This window comes from Leiobunum rupestre, chromosome 4 (genome assembly GCF_980474605.1).
Source record: "Leiobunum rupestre chromosome 4, qqLeiRupe1.1.hap1, whole genome shotgun sequence".
Lineage (NCBI taxonomy): Eukaryota > Metazoa > Arthropoda > Arachnida > Opiliones > Sclerosomatidae > Leiobunum > Leiobunum rupestre.
This window is the reverse complement of record NC_143387.1, coordinates 62,521,927-62,542,831: the sequence shown is the minus strand read 5'-3', so window position 1 is coordinate 62,542,831 and position 20,905 is coordinate 62,521,927. Positions and strand designations below refer to the sequence as shown.

Genomic DNA, 20,905 nt, shown 5'->3' with positions numbered 1-20,905 from the left:
CCAACATAATCTAACTTCTAAACATGTAGTATATGTTTTTTAAGGCATATAAATGACATTGGCACATTTTATATAAGACCAGTTTAATAATTCATAAGCTAGGGGATCACTGGTCATAAGGACCAGTTTAATAATTCATATGCTAGGGGGTCACTGGTCATAAGGACCAGTTTTTAAAAAAAAACCTTATTTCCAAGGCTGCTAGAGACACTAGAGTACGGCCAAAGAACAACTTCGAAATTGGCCGAGGAATCATTCTGCAAGCAGCAAAATTTTGATTATCATCATGGCGAGAGGTACTAGCGCAGGTTTTGACCGTCATATCACTATTTTTTCTCCTGAAGGACGTCTTTATCAAGTTGGTAAGTTGAATAATTAATGTATAATATACGTTAATTTAATTCCGAAGTAAAAATATGGTTAATTTTCCATTATTACGAGTATGATATCCTAATTTTAATTGATAGGCCAAGGCTCATAATGCTGGCCCTCTGGGCTTTGGTGGGAACTTAAATTCGTTGTTCAAGAGATATTTAATTTTAAAAGTTGACTATATATCGTGTTTATTTATAATATTTCAGAATATGCGTTTAAGGCTATTAATCAGGGTGGACTGACTTCAGTTGGTTTGAAAGGAAAAGATACTGCTGTTCTTGTTACGCAAAAGAAAGTGCCCGTAAGTTCTTAAAAGCTTATTCACTAGGGCTTTAACCCTAGAATAACCTTGTAATTTACTGAATTTGCAGGACAAGCTTTTGGACCCTTCATCGATTACTCACCTGTATAAAATAACTGATACTTGCGGTTGTGTTATGACTGGTTTAGTCGGTAAGTTAAGGTACATTTTGTTGCTCTTTGCCAAGGAATATTAAAACGTATCTTTTGTTAGCTGACAGCCAGTCTCAAGTTCAACGAGCGAGATATGAAGCTGCGAACTGGAAATACAAATATCAATATGATATGCCCATAGACATGATTTGCAGGAGAATAGCAGATATTTCTCAAGTCTATACTCAAAATGCTGAAATGAGACCACTGGGCTGCAGTATGATGCTGATAGCTTATGACCGAGAATATGGCCCTCAAGTCTACAAAGCTGACCCAGCAGGGTATTATTGCGGATACAAAGCAACAAGTGTTGGTGTGAAACAAACTGAAGCAAACAACTACTTGGAGAAAAAGTTCAAGAAGCGAATGGATTACGATAATGATGATGCCATTCAATTGGCCATCTCAGCTTTGTCATCTGTTCTCTCCGCTGATTTTAAACCTACAGAACTAGAAGTGGCTGTAGTTTCAAAAGATCAACCAAAATTTACGTATGTTTACTTCAAATGTATCGTTATTTAATTCATTATTTAAAAAAAAATTATTTGCAGCATTTTGACTGAACAAGAAATTGAAGCTTATTTGGTTGCTATCTCAGAGAAAGATTGAGAATTTTTTCCAAGAAAACGAGTCTTTATTAAAATAAATGTTGGGTTTTTTTTCCATGAAAATGTGATGTTTAGTGTTTTTATTACATATGAATCATCGTTCTTTACACAGCTGCTGGTTTAGCTTGGGTGGCCATGGGATTTCTTAATACTAAAATAACCGAATCTCCCCTTAAAAACATTTTGGAGATATATCTATCTTTATTCACAGGCTTTGCTTTCTTCTTTCCTTTCCCAGTTTTGGGCATTTCGGTCCACATTTCTTTAATATTTTCTAAAACCATGTTGCAATGTCTACAAACATAATTAGCCTTAAATATATTCAATGACTTACAATAATTTTCTAATAACTTACCTATCAAAAGCCTTGACACGGCCAAGTAATTTCTTATTGTTACGGCAATTAATGAGAACTTGCGTATTGTTCTTAACCGATTGTGTTAATACAGAAAGTGGTCCTGTGTTGAATTCTTCCTCTTCCCTTTTAGCCAATTCTTCAGGGGTCATTTCACTTTTTGGTTTTTGTAAAAGCCTTAGGAAAAATTAACATGAATGAACAATGTGATTATGCCGAATAATAACGGAACTTTAAAATAGTAACGTATTAAGCCTTTGTTAGTAATAATTAATGCCCAGAATGTTAGGGTGTTTAAAGACGTTTAATGTAAATTAATTTCACTTACGACATAGTGATAGCTTTGTGGAGTCACTTATGAAATGGAGAAATTGTAGAATGTTTTATAAAAGTACGTAAAGTTAAATCGTTATATCAAAGAATGACGATCTTTGAGCAAATTCCCGATCCTTACCGCTTTTTGATTTACAAATATATAACATATAGATGGCGATAGCGTTCCCATAAGGGAAATTTTCCATTTTTTGTAAAACTTAAGGAGCGAGGTTAAGCAAACACCGATAACGTGAAACGAACAGGCGTCGGCCCACGGCTTAGAATTATTATGAATGCTTTGACGTAGACGTTGAGAATCTTTCTAGAATTATTTGGGATAATCGGGAAAGCTGCAGCAAATCTAGCGATGCGTCGAATGAGTTACGCGAATGGAAGATGGTGTATTTCGCATTATACAAGTTTGATTTGAAGAAACTTATTTTATTTTAAGTACTTAAATATTGTGGATGCATTCTCGAGGACATTCTCTGGATTCACCAGCGAGGCAAGCGTATTTGGAGAAGCAAAAGGAATGTTTAAAGTAAGGTTTACCGCGATTCTTTTTGGGCCTTGGTCCCATTTTCAAGGGCTTCGGCTTTTGGCTCCATAATAATGTTGAGCCTTGTTTTAATTTTCGTACCGAATAATATTGTATAGACAATAGTGATATATTTTATATGTTATACATATATAAGTGGCTAACCTCGCTACGGAAGGTATCAGTTGGCTCACTGGTTTTAAAGTCATGATATAATTATGATTTTAAAAAATGGGAATGGTGTACACTTATGGGGTAAATGGGTACTTCTGTCATGAAATATTGGTTGATTAGATTAAATCTTTGCTGTCCACAATTAGTATTATATAATCTGATGTAAGTGGAGCAGTTACTATTACATTTGCAAACATAGCTCATAATGTAGGATAGTGAAGCAGAGATTGACCGTGGGTGGGGCAAAAGTCATTTGTTTGCCAAATTTATTTTCTTGTTATAGTTATTTGTAAACCTGGCGCTTAGAATTCAGCGACAAATTTTATATTGATGCATGGCAGGTTTCACAAAGTTGTACGAAAGTAATATTGCCAAACACTCGGGATTGTTTCCGAGCGGGTTCGAGATTGATAAATTTCCTTTATGGTAATTTTGGGTAATTATTAGCACCTCCTATGGCATTTTTAGTATCAATGATCGCAATTATTTTTTTCGCTCAGTGTGACATATCATTGAAGTAGTTTTCAGATCCTATTGAAAAGACATTTACAATTAAAGCAATCGTCATTTCACAGTTAATATAAATTATTTGAAAGGCGTTGTTGGTTTGTTGAGTGACGCAGATTATGTCCTTTACATTGCTCCCCTTAGGCAGCAATGACGTTTTTATACATTTGTACAATTATCCTCTTTAATAGCAACAATTTCCTTTTATCGCGGCAATCCTGCCACTTTAAGCCTAGGTCTATCATTTCTGCTTCTCTTTCAACAACTATTTCTTTTTAAAACCCATCCCAACTATCACTGCTTTTTAATTTTTTTTTTAAAATCCCAATTTGGGAACGATACTTGTAAACGGAAATATCATCGTAACCGATGTCTGTCTGTCCGTCTGTCTATTAAAAGAAGATAGTTGCGTCTGTACGAGTAAAACCAAAAACTGTTTCATCCATTTAATGAGTTTATTAGAGCTAGGGATTTTACATTCGGAGCTCCTAGAGCCAAATGACCGTCCACCCATTACGGAACCAACGGGACATCTTGTTCCAATTATTTGTTCTCTCTCTTGTTGAGACGCGTGGTTTTGCGTTGCCAGTAGTAGACTGACTATTTTGGGCATTTTCTGTACCATACTTTTTTTTCTCTGTCGTTCGTCCCCGACCTAACGTGTACCCGTAAATAATGAGACTCTTCCTGGTATATATATATATTTTATATGACTTTCAGGGAAGGGGGGTATATTTTTTTCTGTGGAACATCTTCCTGCCCCCCCCCCTCCTATCTGCATCTCGAACGCGGGGGAAGTTTATTAACGATGTCTGAGTTCATCAAAAAGTACCGTCGTTTTCCGCTTCAACGTATCGTCGGTGATAGTGCAAACTGATCTTGTCAGGGGTAACCTCACACGCGAGCTTAACTGTCTTTGTGTCTTCTCTATTTTGGTTTAGTTGAAACTGATATCTTTCTTGGTCTAAGCTGATATGTTCTTGGCTTCGTAGGAACCGTAATAGTTATAAAAAGTATCAAATGTTGCCACTTTTTTCACTCTTGTTATTATAAGCCCCGAATTTACGTTAAGCTCCAGACGTAAATCTTAGACGCGAAATATTTCGGGATTAAACAATATTCAGAATATTTGAGGTAAATCTTTAAATGAAAATCGTACGAGATACGTGTCAGCGGAAGTAAACATTAAAATGAAACTTGTACCTTCGATTAGATCGGCCCAGGCATTTTTCTCAAAAACTATACTTTCTAGAAATGTGAAATTTTCAGTATGTACTCTCTCGCGAGAGATCGTTGTTATTCGTAAATTTCAGAAAAATCGTGAAATTTTTCACGGTTTTAGAAGTGTTAGTTTTTGAACGCGTGGTAGACGAAAAGTTTCAAGAAGCAAGTTGTAGAGCATACTCGAAAACTTTTAATGGAATTGGTATGGTGGAATTCGGACATTTCGCCACTGAAATAATTCGTCATGAAAAACAAACAAAATTGAAACTTTTCTTCTACAACGTAGCGTTCCAAAACTAACACTTCTAAAACCGTGAAAAATTTCACGATTTTTCTGAAATTTCCAAAAAAAAAACAACGATCTCTCCCGAGAGAGTACATACTGAAAATTTCACATTTCTAGAAAGTATAGTTTTTGAAAAAATGCCTGGGCCGATCAAATGAAGACACCCTGTATGTATAAGAACGTTGAACGATCAAATTTTCGCCTGGTGCCAAGATGCAATCGGTTTCAGAATAACTCCGCCCAAAAAACCGCGTTCTAGTTCAAGCGAGGGCTGCACGCGGATTTTAGGGCGGAGTTATTCTGAAACCGATTGCATCATGGCACCAGGCGCCAATTTGATCGTTCAACGTTCTTATACATATATACGTTCTTGATAAAACATATATTCCCGTGAAAATAGTATTAGAAAATCCATATATTTTTTCTTCCCGAACGTTTTTGGGAAAATCAACGGGAACCTGCGGTAGGTACACGTTCCAAGCGAATAGATAAATTATTGAGACTGGGTGAATAAAACTTTTAGCCTATCGAGGCGATTATCGAATACCGAAAAAATTTCTTAACGGCGAATTGTAGTTTTCGAACCAAATACCGAATAGTTAGGCTTAATCCAAATACTAAATTATCGAATAATAGGCCCGAATATTTGTCGAATAATATGCCAACTGACTAATAATATAAAATTGCCCTAAAGACACTTATTCCAACCGTCAACCGCAATAGAAATTTTTCCCCCTCAAAACAGGTTTTGGCTTTACCCACAGCTATATTTTCGGAATATTTGCCGAATAATGCAAATGTTATTCGATATTCGATCAAATACCAAAAAAGGCGTGAAACTAATATCGAATTGGTTATTCGTTTCGATATTCGACCGAATTATTCGGTTAATTCGGTTATTCACCCAGCCTTAGATATTATATACTTTTGGATTTAGAAAATGTTTATAATATATCAAAGTAAGCAGGGCCGGCGAGAAATTTTAAATTCAGGGCCCCAAGAGAGCCATTACTATTGGAGAGCTATCCTTTTGCAGAGTGAAACCAGAGAGAAGTTGACCTCGTTCGTTCAAACCTGGGCCCTTAGGCTGCAAGGGGCCCCGGTCATTTGTACCGGCTGCCCCCCCCCCCCTCTTGTCGGGCCTGAAGGTAATCCGGTGTACAATTTGTAGGTAATCCTGGCAATTCATTTGCGAAACACACTGGAAATACGATAAACCAGGTGAGGAAACGTTTTAGCCTTATAGGAGTGACTAGGCCAACAAATGACGTATGGGGCTAATCATTTGAGGAATTTGGTGTTGCGATGAATACAAATAATTATCAAAAAATATGAAAAATACGTAGAAAATTTAGAAATATCGAAAAATTCGGAGAAATGTAGAATTATCGGAAAATTCGGAGAAATGTAGAATTATCGGAAAATCCGAAGAAATTTGAGAAATAGGAAAAATCCGTAGCAATATTGGAAATCTCGGAAAGTCCGTAGCAATATTGGAAATCTCGGAAAGTCCGTAGCAATATGGGAAATATCGGAAAGTCCGTAGCAATATGGGAAATATCGGAAAGTCCGTAGCAATATGGGAAATATCGGAAAGTCCGTAGCAATATGGGAAATCTCGGAAAGTCCGTAGCAATATGGGAAATCTCGGAAAGTCCGTAGCAATATGGGAAATCTCGGAAAGTCCGTAGCAATATGGGAAATCTCGGAAAGTCCGTAGCAATATGGGAAATCTCGGAAAGTCCGTAGCAATAGTGGAAATCTCGGAAAGTCCGTAGCAATAGTGGAAATCTCGGAAAGTCCGTAGCAATATTGGAAATCTCTGAAAGTCCGTAGCAATATTGGAAATCTCTGAAAGTCCGTAGCAATATTGGAAATCTCGGAAAGTCCGTAGCAATATTGGAAATCTCGGAAAGTCCGTAGCAATATTGGAAATCTCGGAAAGTCCGTAGCAATATTGGAAATCTCGGAAAGTCCGTAGCAATATTGGAAATCTCGGAAAGTCCGTAGCAATATTGGAAATCTCGGAAAGTCCGTAGCAATATTGGAAATCTCGGAAAGTCCGTAGCAATATTGGAAATCTCGGAAAGTCCGTAGCAATAGTGGAAATCTCGGAAAGTCCGTAGCAATAGTGGAAATCTCGGAAAGTCCGTAGCAATAGTGGAAATCTCGGAAAGTCCGTAGCAATAGGGGAAATCTCGGAAAGTCCGTAGCAATAGGGGAAATCTCGGAAAGTCCGTAGCAATAGGGGAAATCTCGGAAAGTCCGTAGCAATATGGGAAATCTCGGAAAGTCCGTAGCAATATGGGAAATCTCGGAAAGTCCGTAGCAATATGGGAAATCTCGGAAAGTCCGTAGCAATATGGGAAATCTCGGAAAGTCCGTAGCAATATGGGAAATCTCGGAAAGTCCGTAGCAATATGGGAAATCTCGGAAAGTCCGTAGCAATATGGGAAATCTCGGAAAGTCCGTAGCAATAGTGGAAATCTCGGAAAGTCCGTAGCAATAGTGGAAATCTCGGAAAGTCCGTAGCAATATGGGAAATCTCGGAAAGTCCGTAGCAATATGGGAAATCTCGGAAAGTCCGTAGCAATATGGGAAATCTCGGAAAGTCCGTAGCAATATGGGAAATCTCGGAAAGTCCGTAGCAATATGGGAAATCTCGGAAAGTCCGTAGCAATATGGGAAATCTCGGAAAGTCCGTAGCAATATGGGAAATCTCGGAAAGTCCGTAGCAATATGGGAAATCTCGGAAAGTCCGTAGCAATATGGGAAATCTCGGAAAGTCCGTAGCAATATGGGAAATCTCGGAAAGTCCGTAGCAATATGGGAAATCTCGGAAAGTCCGTAGCAATATGGGAAATCTCGGAAAGTCCGTAGCAATATGGGAAATCTCGGAAAGTCCGTAGCAATATGGGAAATCTCGGAAAGTCCGTAGCAATATGGGAAATCTCGGAAAGTCCGTAGCAATATGGGAAATCTCGGAAAGTCCGTAGCAATATGGGAAATCTCGGAAAGTCCGTAGCAATATGGGAAATCTCGGAAAGTCCGCAGCAATATGGGAAATCTCGGAAAGTCCGTAGCAATATGGGAAATCTCGGAAAGTCCGTAGCAATATGGGAAATCTCGGAATGTCCGTAGCAATAGGGGAAATCTCGGAAAGTCCGTAGCAATATGGGAAATCTCGGAAAGTCCGTAGCAATATGGGAAATCTCGGAAAGTCCGTAGCAATATGGGAAATCTCGGAAAGTCCGTAGCAATATGGGAAATCTCGGAAAGTCCGTAGCAATATGGGAAATCTCGGAAAGTCCGTAGCAATATGGGAAATCTCGGAAAGTCCGTAGCAATATGGGAAATCTCGGAAAGTCCGTAGCAATATGGGAAATCTCGGAAAGTCCGTAGCAATATGGGAAATCTCGGAAAGTCCGTAGCAATATGGGAAATCTCGGAAAGTCCGTAGCAATATGGGAAATCTCGGAAAGTCCGTAGCAATATGGGAAATCTCGGAAAGTCCGTAGCAATATGGGAAATCTCGGAAAGTCCGTAGCAATATGGGAAATCTCGGAAAGTCCGTAGCAATATGGGAAATCTCGGAAAGTCCGTAGCAATATGGGAAATCTCGGAAAGTCCGTAGCAATATGGGAAATCTCGGAAAGTCCGTAGCAATATGGGAAATCTCGGAAAGTCCGTAGCAATATGGGAAATCTCGGAAAGTCCGTAGCAATATGGGAAATCTCGGAAAGTCCGTAGCAATATGGGAAATCTCGGAAAGTCCGTAGCAATATGGGAAATCTCGGAAAGTCCGTAGCAATATGGGAAATCTCGGAAAGTCCGTAGCAATAGTGGAAATCTCGGAAAGTCCGTAGCAATATTGGAAATCTCGGAAAGTCCGTAGCAATATTGGAAATCTCGGAAAGTCCGTAGCAATATGGGAAATCTCGGAAAGTCCGTAGCAATATGGGAAATCTCGGAAAGTCCGTAGCAATAGTGGAAATCTCGGAAAGTCCGTAGCAATAGTGGAAATCTCGGAAAGTCCGTAGCAATATGGGAAATCTCGGAAAGTCCGTAGCAATATGGGAAATCTCGGAAAGTCCGTAGCAATATGGGAAATCTCGGAAAGTCCGTAGCAATATGGGAAATCTCGGAAAGTCCGTAGCAATATGGGAAATCTCGGAAAGTCCGTAGCAATATGGGAAATCTCGGAAAGTCCGTAGCAATATGGGAAATCTCGGAAAGTCCGTAGCAATATGGGAAATCTCGGAAAGTCCGTAGCAATATGGGAAATCTCGGAAAGTCCGTAGCAATATGGGAAATCTCGGAAAGTCCGTAGCAATATGGGAAATCTCGGAAAGTCCGTAGCAATATGGGAAATCTCGGAAAGTCCGTAGCAATATGGGAAATCTCGGAAAGTCCGTAGCAATATGGGAAATCTCGGAAAGTCCGTAGCAATATGGGAAATCTCGGAAAGTCCGTAGCAATATGGGAAATCTCGGAAAGTCCGTAGCAATATGGGAAATCTCGGAAAGTCCGTAGCAATATGGGAAATCTCGGAAAGTCCGTAGCAATAGTGGAAATCTCGGAAAGTCCGTAGCAATATTGGAAATCTCGGAAAGTCCGTAGCAATATTGGAAATCTCGGAAAGTCCGTAGCAATATGGGAAATCTCGGAAAGTCCGTAGCAATATGGGAAATCTCGGAAAGTCCGTAGCAATAGTGGAAATCTCGGAAAGTCCGTAGCAATAGTGGAAATCTCGGAAAGTCCGTAGCAATATGGGAAATCTCGGAAAGTCCGTAGCAATATGGGAAATCTCGGAAAGTCCGTAGCAATATGGGAAATCTCGGAAAGTCCGTAGCAATATGGGAAATCTCGGAAAGTCCGTAGCAATATGGGAAATCTCGGAAAGTCCGTAGCAATATGGGAAATCTCGGAAAGTCCGTAGCAATATGGGAAATCTCGGAAAGTCCGTAGCAATATGGGAAATCTCGGAAAGTCCGTAGCAATATGGGAAATCTCGGAAAGTCCGTAGCAATATGGGAAATCTCGGAAAGTCCGTAGCAATATGGGAAATCTCGGAAAGTCCGTAGCAATATGGGAAATCTCGGAAAGTCCGTAGCAATATGGGAAATCTCGGAAAGTCCGTAGCAATATGGGAAATCTCGGAAAGTCCGTAGCAATATGGGAAATCTCGGAAAGTCCGTAGCAATATGGGAAATCTCGGAAAGTCCGTAGCAATATGGGAAATCTCGGAAAGTCCGTAGCAATATGGGAAATCTCGGAAAGTCCGTAGCAATATGGGAAATCTCGGAAAGTCCGCAGCAATATGGGAAATCTCGGAAAGTCCGTAGCAATATGGGAAATCTCGGAATGTCCGTAGCAATAGGGGAAATCTCGGAAAGTCCGTAGCAATATGGGAAATCTCGGAAAGTCCGTAGCAATATGGGAAATCTCGGAAAGTCCGTAGCAATATGGGAAATCTCGGAAAGTCCGTAGCAATATGGGAAATCTCGGAAAGTCCGTAGCAATATGGGAAATCTCGGAAAGTCCGTAGCAATATGGGAAATCTCGGAAAGTCCGTAGCAATATGGGAAATCTCGGAAAGTCCGTAGCAATATGGGAAATCTCGGAAAGTCCGTAGCAATATGGGAAATCTCGGAAAGTCCGTAGCAATATGTGAAATCTCGGAAAGTCCGTAGCAATATGGGAAATCTCGGAAAGTCCGTAGCAATATGGGAAATCTCGGAAAGTCCGTAGCAATATGGGAAATCTCGGAAAGTCCGTAGCAATATGGGAAATCTCGGAAAGTCCGTAGCAATATGGGAAATCTCGGAAAGTCCGTAGCAATATGGGAAATCTCGGAAAGTCCGTAGCAATATGGGAAATCTCGGAAAGTCCGTAGCAATATGGGAAATCTCGGAAAGTCCGTAGCAATATGGGAAATCTCGGAAAGTCCGTAGCAATATGGGAAATCTCGGAAAGTCCGTAGCAATATTGGAAATCTCGGAAAGTCCGTAGCAATATGGGAAATCTCGGAAAGTCCGTAGCAATATTGGAAATCTCGGAAAGTCCGTAGCAATATGGGAAATCTCGGAAAGTCCGTAGCAATATGGGAAATCTCGGAAAGTCCGTAGCAATATGGGAAATCTCGGAAAGTCCGTAGCAATATTGGAAATCTCGGAAAGTCCGTAGCAATATTGGAAATCTCGGAAAGTCCGTAGCAATATTGGAAATCTCGGAAAGTCCGTAGCAATATGGGAAATCTCGGAAAGTCCGTAGCAATATGGGAAATCTCGGAAAGTCCGTAGCAATATGGGAAATCTCGGAAAGTCCGTAGCAATAGTGGAAATCTCGGAAAGTCCGTAGCAATATTGGAAATCTCGGAAAGTCCGTAGCAATATTGGAAATCTCGGAAAGTCCGTAGCAATATTGGAAATCTCGGAAAGTCCGTAGCAATAGTGGAAATCTCGGAAAGTCCGTAGCAATAGTGGAAATCTCGGAAAGTCCGTAGCAATAGTGGAAATCTCGGAAAGTCCGTAGCAATATGGGAAATCTCGGAAAGTCCGTAGCAATAGTGGAAATCTCGGAATGTCCGTAGCAATATCGGAAACATTTCTGGAAAACCAGAAATCCAGTAGAAATCAAAAATCTGGTGTCCATTCTTTATCGGAAGCGGCTAGTCCCTCGGATGTACAAGGAATCACACAGCGTAGGGATATTTACTTATTTTCATCTGTAGATGGATACTTGTGGGAGATACTTCCGCTGTGTAAAGTACCTTATTATCTCCACTTTTAGCATTAGCTTCGGCTAACAATAGCCGTCCCAAAAACTAAACACGCCGCGTCACGTTTTTGGTGTTGTTTACAACGACGAGGCCTAATACCTAATAACACAGAAAAACTCTTTATTCCGAGTTGGAGGCAACTGTTATCCGCGCAGCCAGCGCCGTAGACTCATTTGGGTAATGCCCTTATCGCGTAACGTTATCCCCGCGTGCCTATAAACACAACTCGACGACGTACAGAAAAAGATCACTGTTATATTTCTCGAGAATTTTTGTCGGGGGTGACGAAACAAGTTGACCAAATGGCTAAAAACAGTTCGGCGCTTAAATCGACTTCTACATACCGAACATAGGCGTGAAAAGCGCGGTAATCATATTTTAATATCAGTGTAATCATAAATAACGTAATAACAAAAAGTATGACACTTTTCTCATCGCACCACCGATTTGGACTTGCGATTAAACTGAGCGGTATATTATCGTCCTTGGCTGTAGTATATTTCGTCTTGCACATTTTTAGACACTAGTAGGCTCTATTCTGAACTAAACCTTAATTGCGCAATAACTGAAAATCAGTTGGGTGATAATTTTTATAATTATCACGCTAATTGGTATATTATAATGTTACTTCTGATTTAATTTCATTTATTTTAATATTTTATTTGTTTTAATATAAATATCGTTTATTTTAATATTAATTTCATTTATTTAATATTAATTTCATTTATTTAATATTAATTTCATTTATTTAATATTAATTTCATTTATTTAATATTAATCTCATTTATTTTTATATTAATATCATTTATTTTTATATTAATATCATTTATTTTTATATTAATATCATTTATTTTTATATTAATATCATTTATTTTTATATTAATATCATTTATTTTTATATTAGTATCATTTATATTTATATTAATCTCATTTATTTTTATATTAGTATCATTTATTTTTATATTAATCTCATTTATTTTTATATTAATCTCATTTATTTTTATATTAATTTCATTTATTTTTATATTAATTTCATTTATTTTAATATTAATTTTAATTTAATTTATTCATTTAATTTTAATTTAATTTTAATATAATATTAATTTAATTTTAATTTCATTTTAATATAAAATTAATTTCATTTAAATATAAAATTAATTTCATTTTAATATAAAATTAATTTCATTTTAATATAAAATTAATTTCATTTTAATATAAAATTAATTTCATTTTAATATAATATTAATTTCATTTTAATTAAATTAAATTTTAATTTAATATAAAATTATTTCTAAAATACCGCTTTTAAGTTGAACCTCCAGCCCCACTAGAAAGAAAGACCAGACAGTGACGAAGCTCTCTATAGAGTAGTAGCACTCCGTAGCTTTGGCCATGGCCGCCATTGTGGGCGCAAATTTTTTATGAATAGGAAAAATCATGGGTGACGTCGTGTGACGTAGCACTGCCATTACTCTATAAGCTCTTCCTTTAAACCCTGGCAGCCCGTTTGCAGATATGCTAGGTGCGCTCTACCTTTGGCAATAAACTAAAACGAAATGTGTCCTTTTATCAGAGCGTAACTCGGGCGCCATCTAGGACGCGCCGCGCTTAAAAGGAGACCCAAAGCGGCTGGCCCATTTGTCGGGAATTCTGACGCCCCCATCTTTATCTTTTTTTTATTTTATTTTCGGGTGATACGGTCATTAATTTCGGGGGTTGCTTAATTGTTTTAATTAGGCCCCGCTCCGTGACCCAGACTGCCAAATCTCCCGCGCGACCGTTCAAAGTTTCACTCAGTTTCCTTTGATATTTTTCCTAAATGCTTTCGAAAATGAGACTGGAGCTCTTTTGTGACGCTGTATTGAAGGTCGCCAAGATATTATTCGTAATGTTATTTTTTCTGGCGCATTTGGTCCTCAAAAGATCGCCTCTTTCTCGGCCGTTTAAATTCCTTCGACCGGAACAAGCCTTTCGCACTCCCCAATTTCATTGTACTCAACTTCTCGCCGCTACTAGCGTTATATATCTGGCGGTGTTTTTTCCTTTAATGTTTGAAATTAACTTTTGTCGACGTTAAATGTTGTATTAACAGCGTGGTGCTGATTTCTTTCGCTTTGTATCACAAGTAAATTAACCGTAGTTAGTGTTGTGAGTCGGAATATTTTCCGCTCGGAAAATTTTCAGGAAAATGACAGAGGCGTTTTTTCCGGAAAATTTTCCGTATTTTTCCGAAAAAAAAAGTTTTCATTCCATAATTAGTCTAATACATTGTTTGCAAATTTAAATAAATCGGCATTTTCGCCTCATTTTTTCTAATCTAAAATTAAAACTAAACCTCTAGACTAGCTTTAAACTGATTAACAATGTAAGACTATTAATGCTTTGTAGTATGTTTACTGTTATTAGATATTTTATATCGATAAAAAGTTTAAAACATTAAAAACCCTTAAAAAGTAATTTATGTTAAAATTTTTGATTTTTCCGATTTACGGAAAATTTTCCCGCATTTCATTTTTCCGGAAAATAAACAACTCTAACCGTAGTATTTCCCATACTGGAGGCGATTTCCCGTTTAAAGAGTATTTATGTCGCCTCTAAAGGGTTAATATATTAGAGAGGTTAAATCCGCTCTAGAAAACGGCTACGCGAAACGTGTATGGTAAAGTTTACATCTACACTATTACTTTTAACCTATCTGTCCATAATAGTGTTGGGGTAGCGCCTATGTTATACTATCCGACACATGCGCAGTTAGGTATAAAAGCAGACGAGGATAATCATTTGACGTCATTTCTCCGCGTGACCTCGGTGACGTATGACGTCAGCTTACGCTTCCCTTTGTTGTGAAAAGTACCAACCTAATAGTAATTTTTCAAGCCGATAGATGGCGATGTGGTTATTGAAATTCGCTTATTGAGTAAGTACTTTGATAAACCACAACCTCAACCATTTATATTAGAAACTCCTAAAATATATATTAATATATTTCATCAAGAATGTATTTATTTATACTCAGGGAGAATGAATATGTCGAGATCATTTTTAGCGTTTGTCCAATTCCACCCGTTGCGGCCCCCGGTATGCTCCTCCGCTTTAATAAAATCAAATAATACTGCAATCTCATTGGTTCTTAAAAATTACGTTTTTCGACGAGATTAACGCTGCTGCGAGGACGCAAAAAAATAAGACCGCCTCCTTTTTCCTCCCCCCCCCCCCTCCTTAGCGTGACGGGGTTAGGGCCTCAACGTGTCCGTCGATAGTCTCGACATATTCATTCTCCGTGAGTATAAATAAATACATTCTTGATTTCATAGAAATGTTTTTATTTCTAAGTTTGCTACAGAGTATACGCCAACAATTATTAATAATTATTAATATCAAACGAAATAAAGCGATAAGGTTCGCTTTAACTTTTAAAATAGAAAGTTTCTTCGACCGTGTACGCCTATAGTTTGAAAGCGGGAGGGGGGATTTCCTTCCGAGCGAAACACTTGGTTGAATATTTAATCGGGTAAAAATATCGTCGAGGAAACGGATATTGCTCCGACACTGTTGATATCACTGAAATTACAGGGCCCTTTTTTTGCGAAGGCCCTTTGCTTTCGCTCGTCCATTGTGTCAGTAGTTGAATATACTACTTTCAAAGTTCGTCAAATTAGTTTGAAATAGATAAATTCGCAAATTGTTTACCGGGGAAAGAAACATTTAAAGGGGAAGTCATTAGAGGTTCGATTTTAATGATTTTTATGTTTACTAGATGTCGCCAGTTTTGTCGGTAATGGAACTAATAATGATTTATTTCAGAAAAAAGTCTAACATATTTATGTTCATGTAAAAAACTATCAAGGGGGTAGTCACTTAGGTAATCAGGTGTACAAATCGTCGGTAATCGCTTAAAGAAATTATAATACGTGATTTTAATTATTTAAAAAAAATCATGACAGTCGCGAGGAATATAGGTTTTTCTAGGGCGCGTGCAAATCGCCCGTGCGAAGACTATACTAATAAAGCTAGGTGACGTAAGAGCAACATTTTCAAAAGTTGGGCAAGACCGCTTTTAATTTGATAAAATCAACTATTGACGGATTTTGAAATGACGTTTTAGCGCGCGACAGTACAGGTACATGTCTTGGGCACACAACCTTCTTTGCGTGCTTTTTTGACCATAACATGTAGAGGTATTTTCACGCGCAAAATGAATTTTAAAAGCCGTCAATAGCGATTTAAATCAGACAACCCTGTCGTTAAATATAAGGACATCTATCGGTAACCTTTAGCGTGATCCAATGGAAAAAATGAAATTAGTCACATGATTAGATGTAAATCGCGCCGTTATCCGCTTCAAATAAATTTCAGGATTTCAATGGTTTTTTTTCTAGTGGTACGTTATTTTTCAAATAACTCCAATCCTAGATGTAATGTTTTATTTTCCCATGAATTGTAGCGTGGATGTATAAATTTATTTATTTGACACTTTATTAATTTGCGAAATAGAGCGAGACGATATATTCTAAATTGTTTGAAGTCCAATCAGCCGGCCATCACTCTTGACCCTGGACGCGGAGAAACGACCGTTATGGGGATTGGAGCCGCGTTAATAAAGTCCTATAAACTACAAATTCTATTTCTCTTGTTTTCTCTCGTTCCGCTTCGGTTAAAACAAAGAGCTATCATCATCATCATCATCATCGGACGGGGAAACGGGATACGAGAGCGTGACGTCATCCGCGGTTTCCTTTCGGGGAAGGACAATGCCGATAAAAGCCTTATTAGGTATACGTACTATACGGACAGACACGTCTCCTAGGCCATTAGCTCCCCGATTATTTCGTAACCGTTCGCAAACTACCTTCCCCCCTAACCCCCCCCCCTCCCCCCCCGTTCGAGGCCGATCTTTTCACGAAGACAGACTAGATGGAACGCTTTTAGTAGGGTTTTCGTTCGACGCGCCACTCGCTTTCTCTTCGGCTCTACTACGACCGTTTTATCCAGGTGTAATCAGCTGTTCCGCCGACGTTCGAGAATTAATCCGGCCAAGGCCTAGCGTATTTATATTCTCTCTCTCGGATAATCGCTGGCTTCGTTATAAAACTGCGCCAACTAGCTTTCGCGTGGCTTCTTTATCGCCGGTGCAAAATATTAATTCCTTTTTAGACAACCGTCGCTGATAATATTCGGTTTCGCCATGAATATTTGGCGTTATTTTTCGCGTCTTTCGGTTGTCGGAAGTTGACGCGCCGTTGTTTTCCGGTAGAGGGACGCGTTTTCTGTCCGCGCCAGTGGTGATGCGCCAACGAAATGAAGTTGTGTCAGACGTACGTCTGTTGTTATTTACGCGTCTCGCCACCTCCGTCGACGGCCTACGAGTACGAGGGAGAAGACCAGGCCAGTTTTTGGTACTGGAGGAGTCCCGGTACTAAATACTACGACGTCCTGAGGTAAATTGACGCTTTCAAATGCCTCCTCGTTTAAACGTGGGTGCCGAATCTTCTCGAGTTTTAGCGAAGGTCGCGTTATATTTTAAACTATGACAAAACGAATAATTTAATGATAAAATAATGAATTTTTGCCCTCGCCTTAGAAGTATTTTTTGGGCTCTCCCGTTTACCTCCAAAACGACCGTTACGAGTTGACGCCTTATTTTATCTTCATTATCTACATAGACTACTTTATCTGAGATTTTTGAGAACGGGAGCTTTGGTAGATAAACAAAAAACCCATTCACAAACAAGTACGGAGAGCTTACGATATCAGAAAATAATCATCCGAGAAGTTTGAAAATGGCTTTACGCATTAAGCAAATGACGTTTTTGTTCGCCTTGAAAATGCGGAAAATGTTTGTTTAATCTGCCTCATCAATTTTGAATTGGCAACCTCCTTTTAGTTTGCGGGAAAATGCGGGTGGATCAAGTAAAAGACCTTTTTCGCGGGAAAGGCTCATTAGCGCTTTACGGTAGCGGCATAAATAACGTAATAAGCAATAAGTAAGACACTTCCCATTGTTTCAATGCTAATTTTTAAGCGAACCTATTTTCAACACTGACCCCTCCAGCCCAACTCCAACGTGGACTCGCAACGGAACTTACAATGTTAGTAATATATTATCGTCTTGGGTATTGGTATATATCTATTTGGGCATATTTTATACGAAACCTGGATTGCGCCATAACTCTGAAAATCAGCTCTGTGATAATCTAGGTTATTTGTCATACTTATAGTTATTTTGTTACTTACGGTAGCGTGAATTCGTAATATCATTTTGACTTAAACCGTTGAAAAATTTGAAAATCGTTAGAAAAAATTATTAAATTTAGCGAGAAAACGCAACTTTCCTGGGCGCACACCCTAAATCCAAATGGGTAATTACCAGGGCCCTGTAGGAGCGGTATTTCTTCAAAAAGAGGGGGCAGGGTTACGATAACGTGCATTTTTTCCGGCTTTTTCAAAGTGAATTTTCTTGACTAACCTCATTGAAATGCAGAATTCGATATTTTCTTTCTAAGGGATAAAATATGTCAAAGAAATTAAATTAAACTTTTACTAAATTGGATAATTTATTGTTTAAATCGTTACTTTAATTTTAAAAATTGGGCTACATTAGAGCTAAATTAAAAAAAATTAACTTAAGTTAGCGAAATGTAGGTGATACCATAAGTAACATGATAAAATCTATACTATATTCCTAAGTGTCTTCTGTCTGTCTGTCTTGCGTCTGTTTCTCTGTAGACGTCCGAGCCGTTCAACCTAGGATCTCCAAATTTCTCACAGCTATTCTTATGGCTCAAAGGCAGCGAGTCGCGCTATTTTCATCGATTTCCAATTTGGGTTAGGTTAATTAATGAAATAATGTTAAAAAGCGAGTCGAAATCTATGTATTTTTGCCCCTGGAAAGGTGCCGTGTAACCTGCAACCTACATACACCTATACAACCAATATTTTTCTGCCTCAGTCAATTTCGCGGCTTGGAGAATGGAGAGGGGGGGGGGAATAAGGTTTTGGTTATAACTCAGTCTTCACGGGATTTTAGTTCTAGCTGGGGCAAATGTTCATAAATTATCACCGAACTGATTTTCAGAGCTATCGCGCAACCTAGGTTTAATTCAACATATTAAATATGCCCAAGGCGAAATATACTACTACCAAGGACGATAAAACCTAGGAGCAACAAACACAAGGAGAACGCAGTGTTGTGTACAAATTTCATTGGACGAACCTTAACGCTGCACGTTTTACGGAAAGGGGGAAGACAATTTTCGAATTTTCCCCTTCCGACGGCAGCAGGCGCTAAAGCGTCTAACCAATGAAAAATGTACGCGAGAAAATCCACTTCTTTTAACGGGTTGCGTTTGTTGCTCCCAGATAAAACGCTACTCAGTTCGAGTGCGAGTTAAAGTCGGAGCTTGGCGACAATGTCAGTGTCGAAAAAAGTTTCGATCAGGAAATTAGACAAGATGGCGTCCTTGGCTCTTAGCGTAAGCTTATTATAATTTCCATAAGTATGCCACTTTTCACACGCAATATTTTCCCGAGAGCTGTTCGAAAATCTCTCGGTAAATATTTCCCAATCGAACAGTGTTATAGATTTACGCTCTTTAGAGGCATGATAATACTCCCTATTTTTCCCCCCTGGGAAATAGACTGGGAAATTTGGGATTAGGTCATAATCGACGCTTGTTTACAGGCGTGGTCTGATGATCAGCTATGTCCCCAACGCCTAGAAAACGTCCCAAATAAATCGTGTGTCATAATGCGCATTATTTTATTTTCCTATATGGAGAGTTGATAAATTTGGTCAATTTTTTCGATCGATTGTTGATGGTTTTTTGGCCGATCAAACTTTATTTTTTTACTTTAATAAGCCTTGGCTGCTCCGTCAAACGCCTTACAGCCGGGATCCATCTTGGATTAATAATAGTAGTTCCTACCTAAATATATCACTTGATAAAAACCTGACCAGCAAATGGCTTTCGCGACAGCAGCGCCGCTTCGGTGAAGCAAATATAATTTAAACTTCGTACCCTAGATTCGAATACTGAGAGCTTTCCCATTCACGGTTTTGTTACGAAGCGTTTACCCTCTTCCGGCACGTGACCTCAGAAAAATCGGCTCCATCGGTTGCGGTAAGGCGCCATATTTAGGCCTAGATTTGTTTTATTTAAAACAAGAGTATTTATAGAAACACGCTTAATTGTAAATCATATATTTCCAATAAAAACTTACTTTAACAAATGGTAATTCTGGTGCTTGAATATCTTCTTTCGGTAATGATGCCAATCTTGAAGAATTTCTAAAATTTCAGGCAAATATTCCTTAAGAATGTCGATGTTAAACACGAACCCTATTAAAATGGTAAATGAAATTGAATGAACTATTAAGTTTAGTCAAATTATGCTTGAATCGCTTGTAAGATTATATTACTCACCTTTAGTAAGTCTAGGTTTTTTCTTTCGATTTGAAACTTTTTTAGTGCTATAATTGTGGTCCATCATGTTTTAAAACTTCGAGTTGAACGCAAAACGCGTCAAATTACGCACCGCAACTTCCCAAAAAAAAATAGTTTCTATCCCTAGATGGCAGTAGTGCGCCACCATTGGAGCGAATTTTTTCTGAGTTCCGGCGGGAAGTGGGTAAACGCTATCGGCAACGCGCGAGAGAGTGATTTCGAATCTAGGGTACGAAGTTTAAATTATCTTTGGGTGAAGTTAGCGGATAATTTCCGAAACTCCCGTAACACGTAGCCTTCTACAAGGCATAACCCGTAACAAACACTTAGCAAATGCGTGCGGAACTATAGAGTGATATATCCATGTAGGAACTACTATTATTTATTCAAGGATTCCATCGTCACCTGCCAGTTCCAAGGACTAATGACAATTCTTGGACAGTTGTTAAGTTGTCAGTTTAAGATAATCTTTGAAACGGACTATTAGTACAATAGAGAGAAAAGGATGTGTCATTCGCGCGCGTAATATGATACAGGAAAATGCAATACCAGAAGTGTTAAATATGTCTCTTAAAAGAGAAGTTTCCATCAAGGCCATACAAATGAAACAACGTGTACTTTCGGCGAATGCTGACCTTTTACGGTTTTACTATGAAAAATGTTAAAATTACTCTGCTATAATAAGCGAGTTTCAATAATATCTGACGCATGCGCAGTTATGTGAAAAAGCGGATAAGGATGGTACTTATACCCAAGTATGACCTCTGTAAACTGTGACGTCAGTTTAGACTTCCCTTAGTTGTGAAAAGTACCATCATAATAGTTATTTTTATAGTCGATAGATGG

The 20,905-nt window shown here is 38.5% G+C and overlaps 3 protein-coding genes across 6 annotated transcripts in view; 2 read left to right on the top strand and 1 right to left on the bottom strand.

Annotated features, from left to right (window-relative positions):
* The first annotated feature begins 203 nt into the window (after window positions 1-203).
* On the top strand, window positions 204-1,440 carry LOC149948679 (proteasome subunit alpha type-6-like). Its single transcript, XM_090173784.1, has 5 exons — window positions 204-362; window positions 582-676; window positions 747-828; window positions 890-1,319; window positions 1,380-1,440. Exons 1-5 carry the CDS (start codon window positions 287-289, stop codon window positions 1,435-1,437), a joined length of 741 nt encoding a protein of 246 aa, XP_090029910.1. The 5' UTR covers window positions 204-286; the 3' UTR covers window positions 1,438-1,440.
* SmD2 (small ribonucleoprotein particle protein SmD2) lies at window positions 1,441-2,273 on the bottom strand. Its single transcript, XM_090173785.1, has 3 exons — window positions 2,120-2,273; window positions 1,792-1,968; window positions 1,441-1,730 (listed from the first exon to the last, which is right to left on the bottom strand). The coding sequence occupies exons 1-3, from the start codon at window positions 2,122-2,124 to the stop codon at window positions 1,541-1,543; spliced, it is 372 nt and encodes a 123-aa protein (XP_090029911.1). The 5' UTR covers window positions 2,125-2,273; the 3' UTR covers window positions 1,441-1,540.
* Window positions 2,274-2,370: 97 nt separating this feature from the next.
* Window positions 2,371-20,905, top strand: part of Fak (protein tyrosine kinase 2 Fak) — a 34,781-nt gene continuing 16,246 nt past the window's right edge. For 2 of the 4 annotated variants that reach the window (XM_090173779.1, XM_090173778.1), the window contains exon 1: window positions 16,583-17,054. In XM_090173779.1, the coding sequence (XP_090029905.1) occupies window positions 16,915-17,054 (140 nt within the window). In that variant the 5' untranslated portion in view covers window positions 16,583-16,914. Of the gene's footprint in view, window positions 2,487-2,557; window positions 2,648-16,582; window positions 17,055-20,905 lie in introns of those variants that run through there. The other 2 variants (XM_090173781.1, XM_090173782.1) reach the window with 2 other exon arrangements.

What these genes read in the sequence shown, in the direction of transcription:
- LOC149948679 (XM_090173784.1), top strand. Translation starts at nt 287, where the DNA reads ATGGCGAGAGGTACTAGCGCAGGTTTTGACCGTCATATCACTATTTTT. An exon ending in AGGACGTCTTTATCAAGTTG is followed by an intron (nt 363 to 581) that starts GTAAGTTGAATA and finishes ATAATATTTCAG; the next exon opens with AATATGCGTTTAAGGCTATT. An exon ending in TGTTATGACTGGTTTAGTCG is followed by an intron (nt 829 to 889) that starts GTAAGTTAAGGT and finishes ATCTTTTGTTAG; the next exon opens with CTGACAGCCAGTCTCAAGTT.
- SmD2 (XM_090173785.1), bottom strand. An exon ending in CGTGTCAAGGCTTTTGATAG is followed by an intron (nt 1,731 to 1,791) that starts GTAAGTTATTAG and finishes TTATGTTTGTAG; the next exon opens with ACATTGCAACATGGTTTTAG.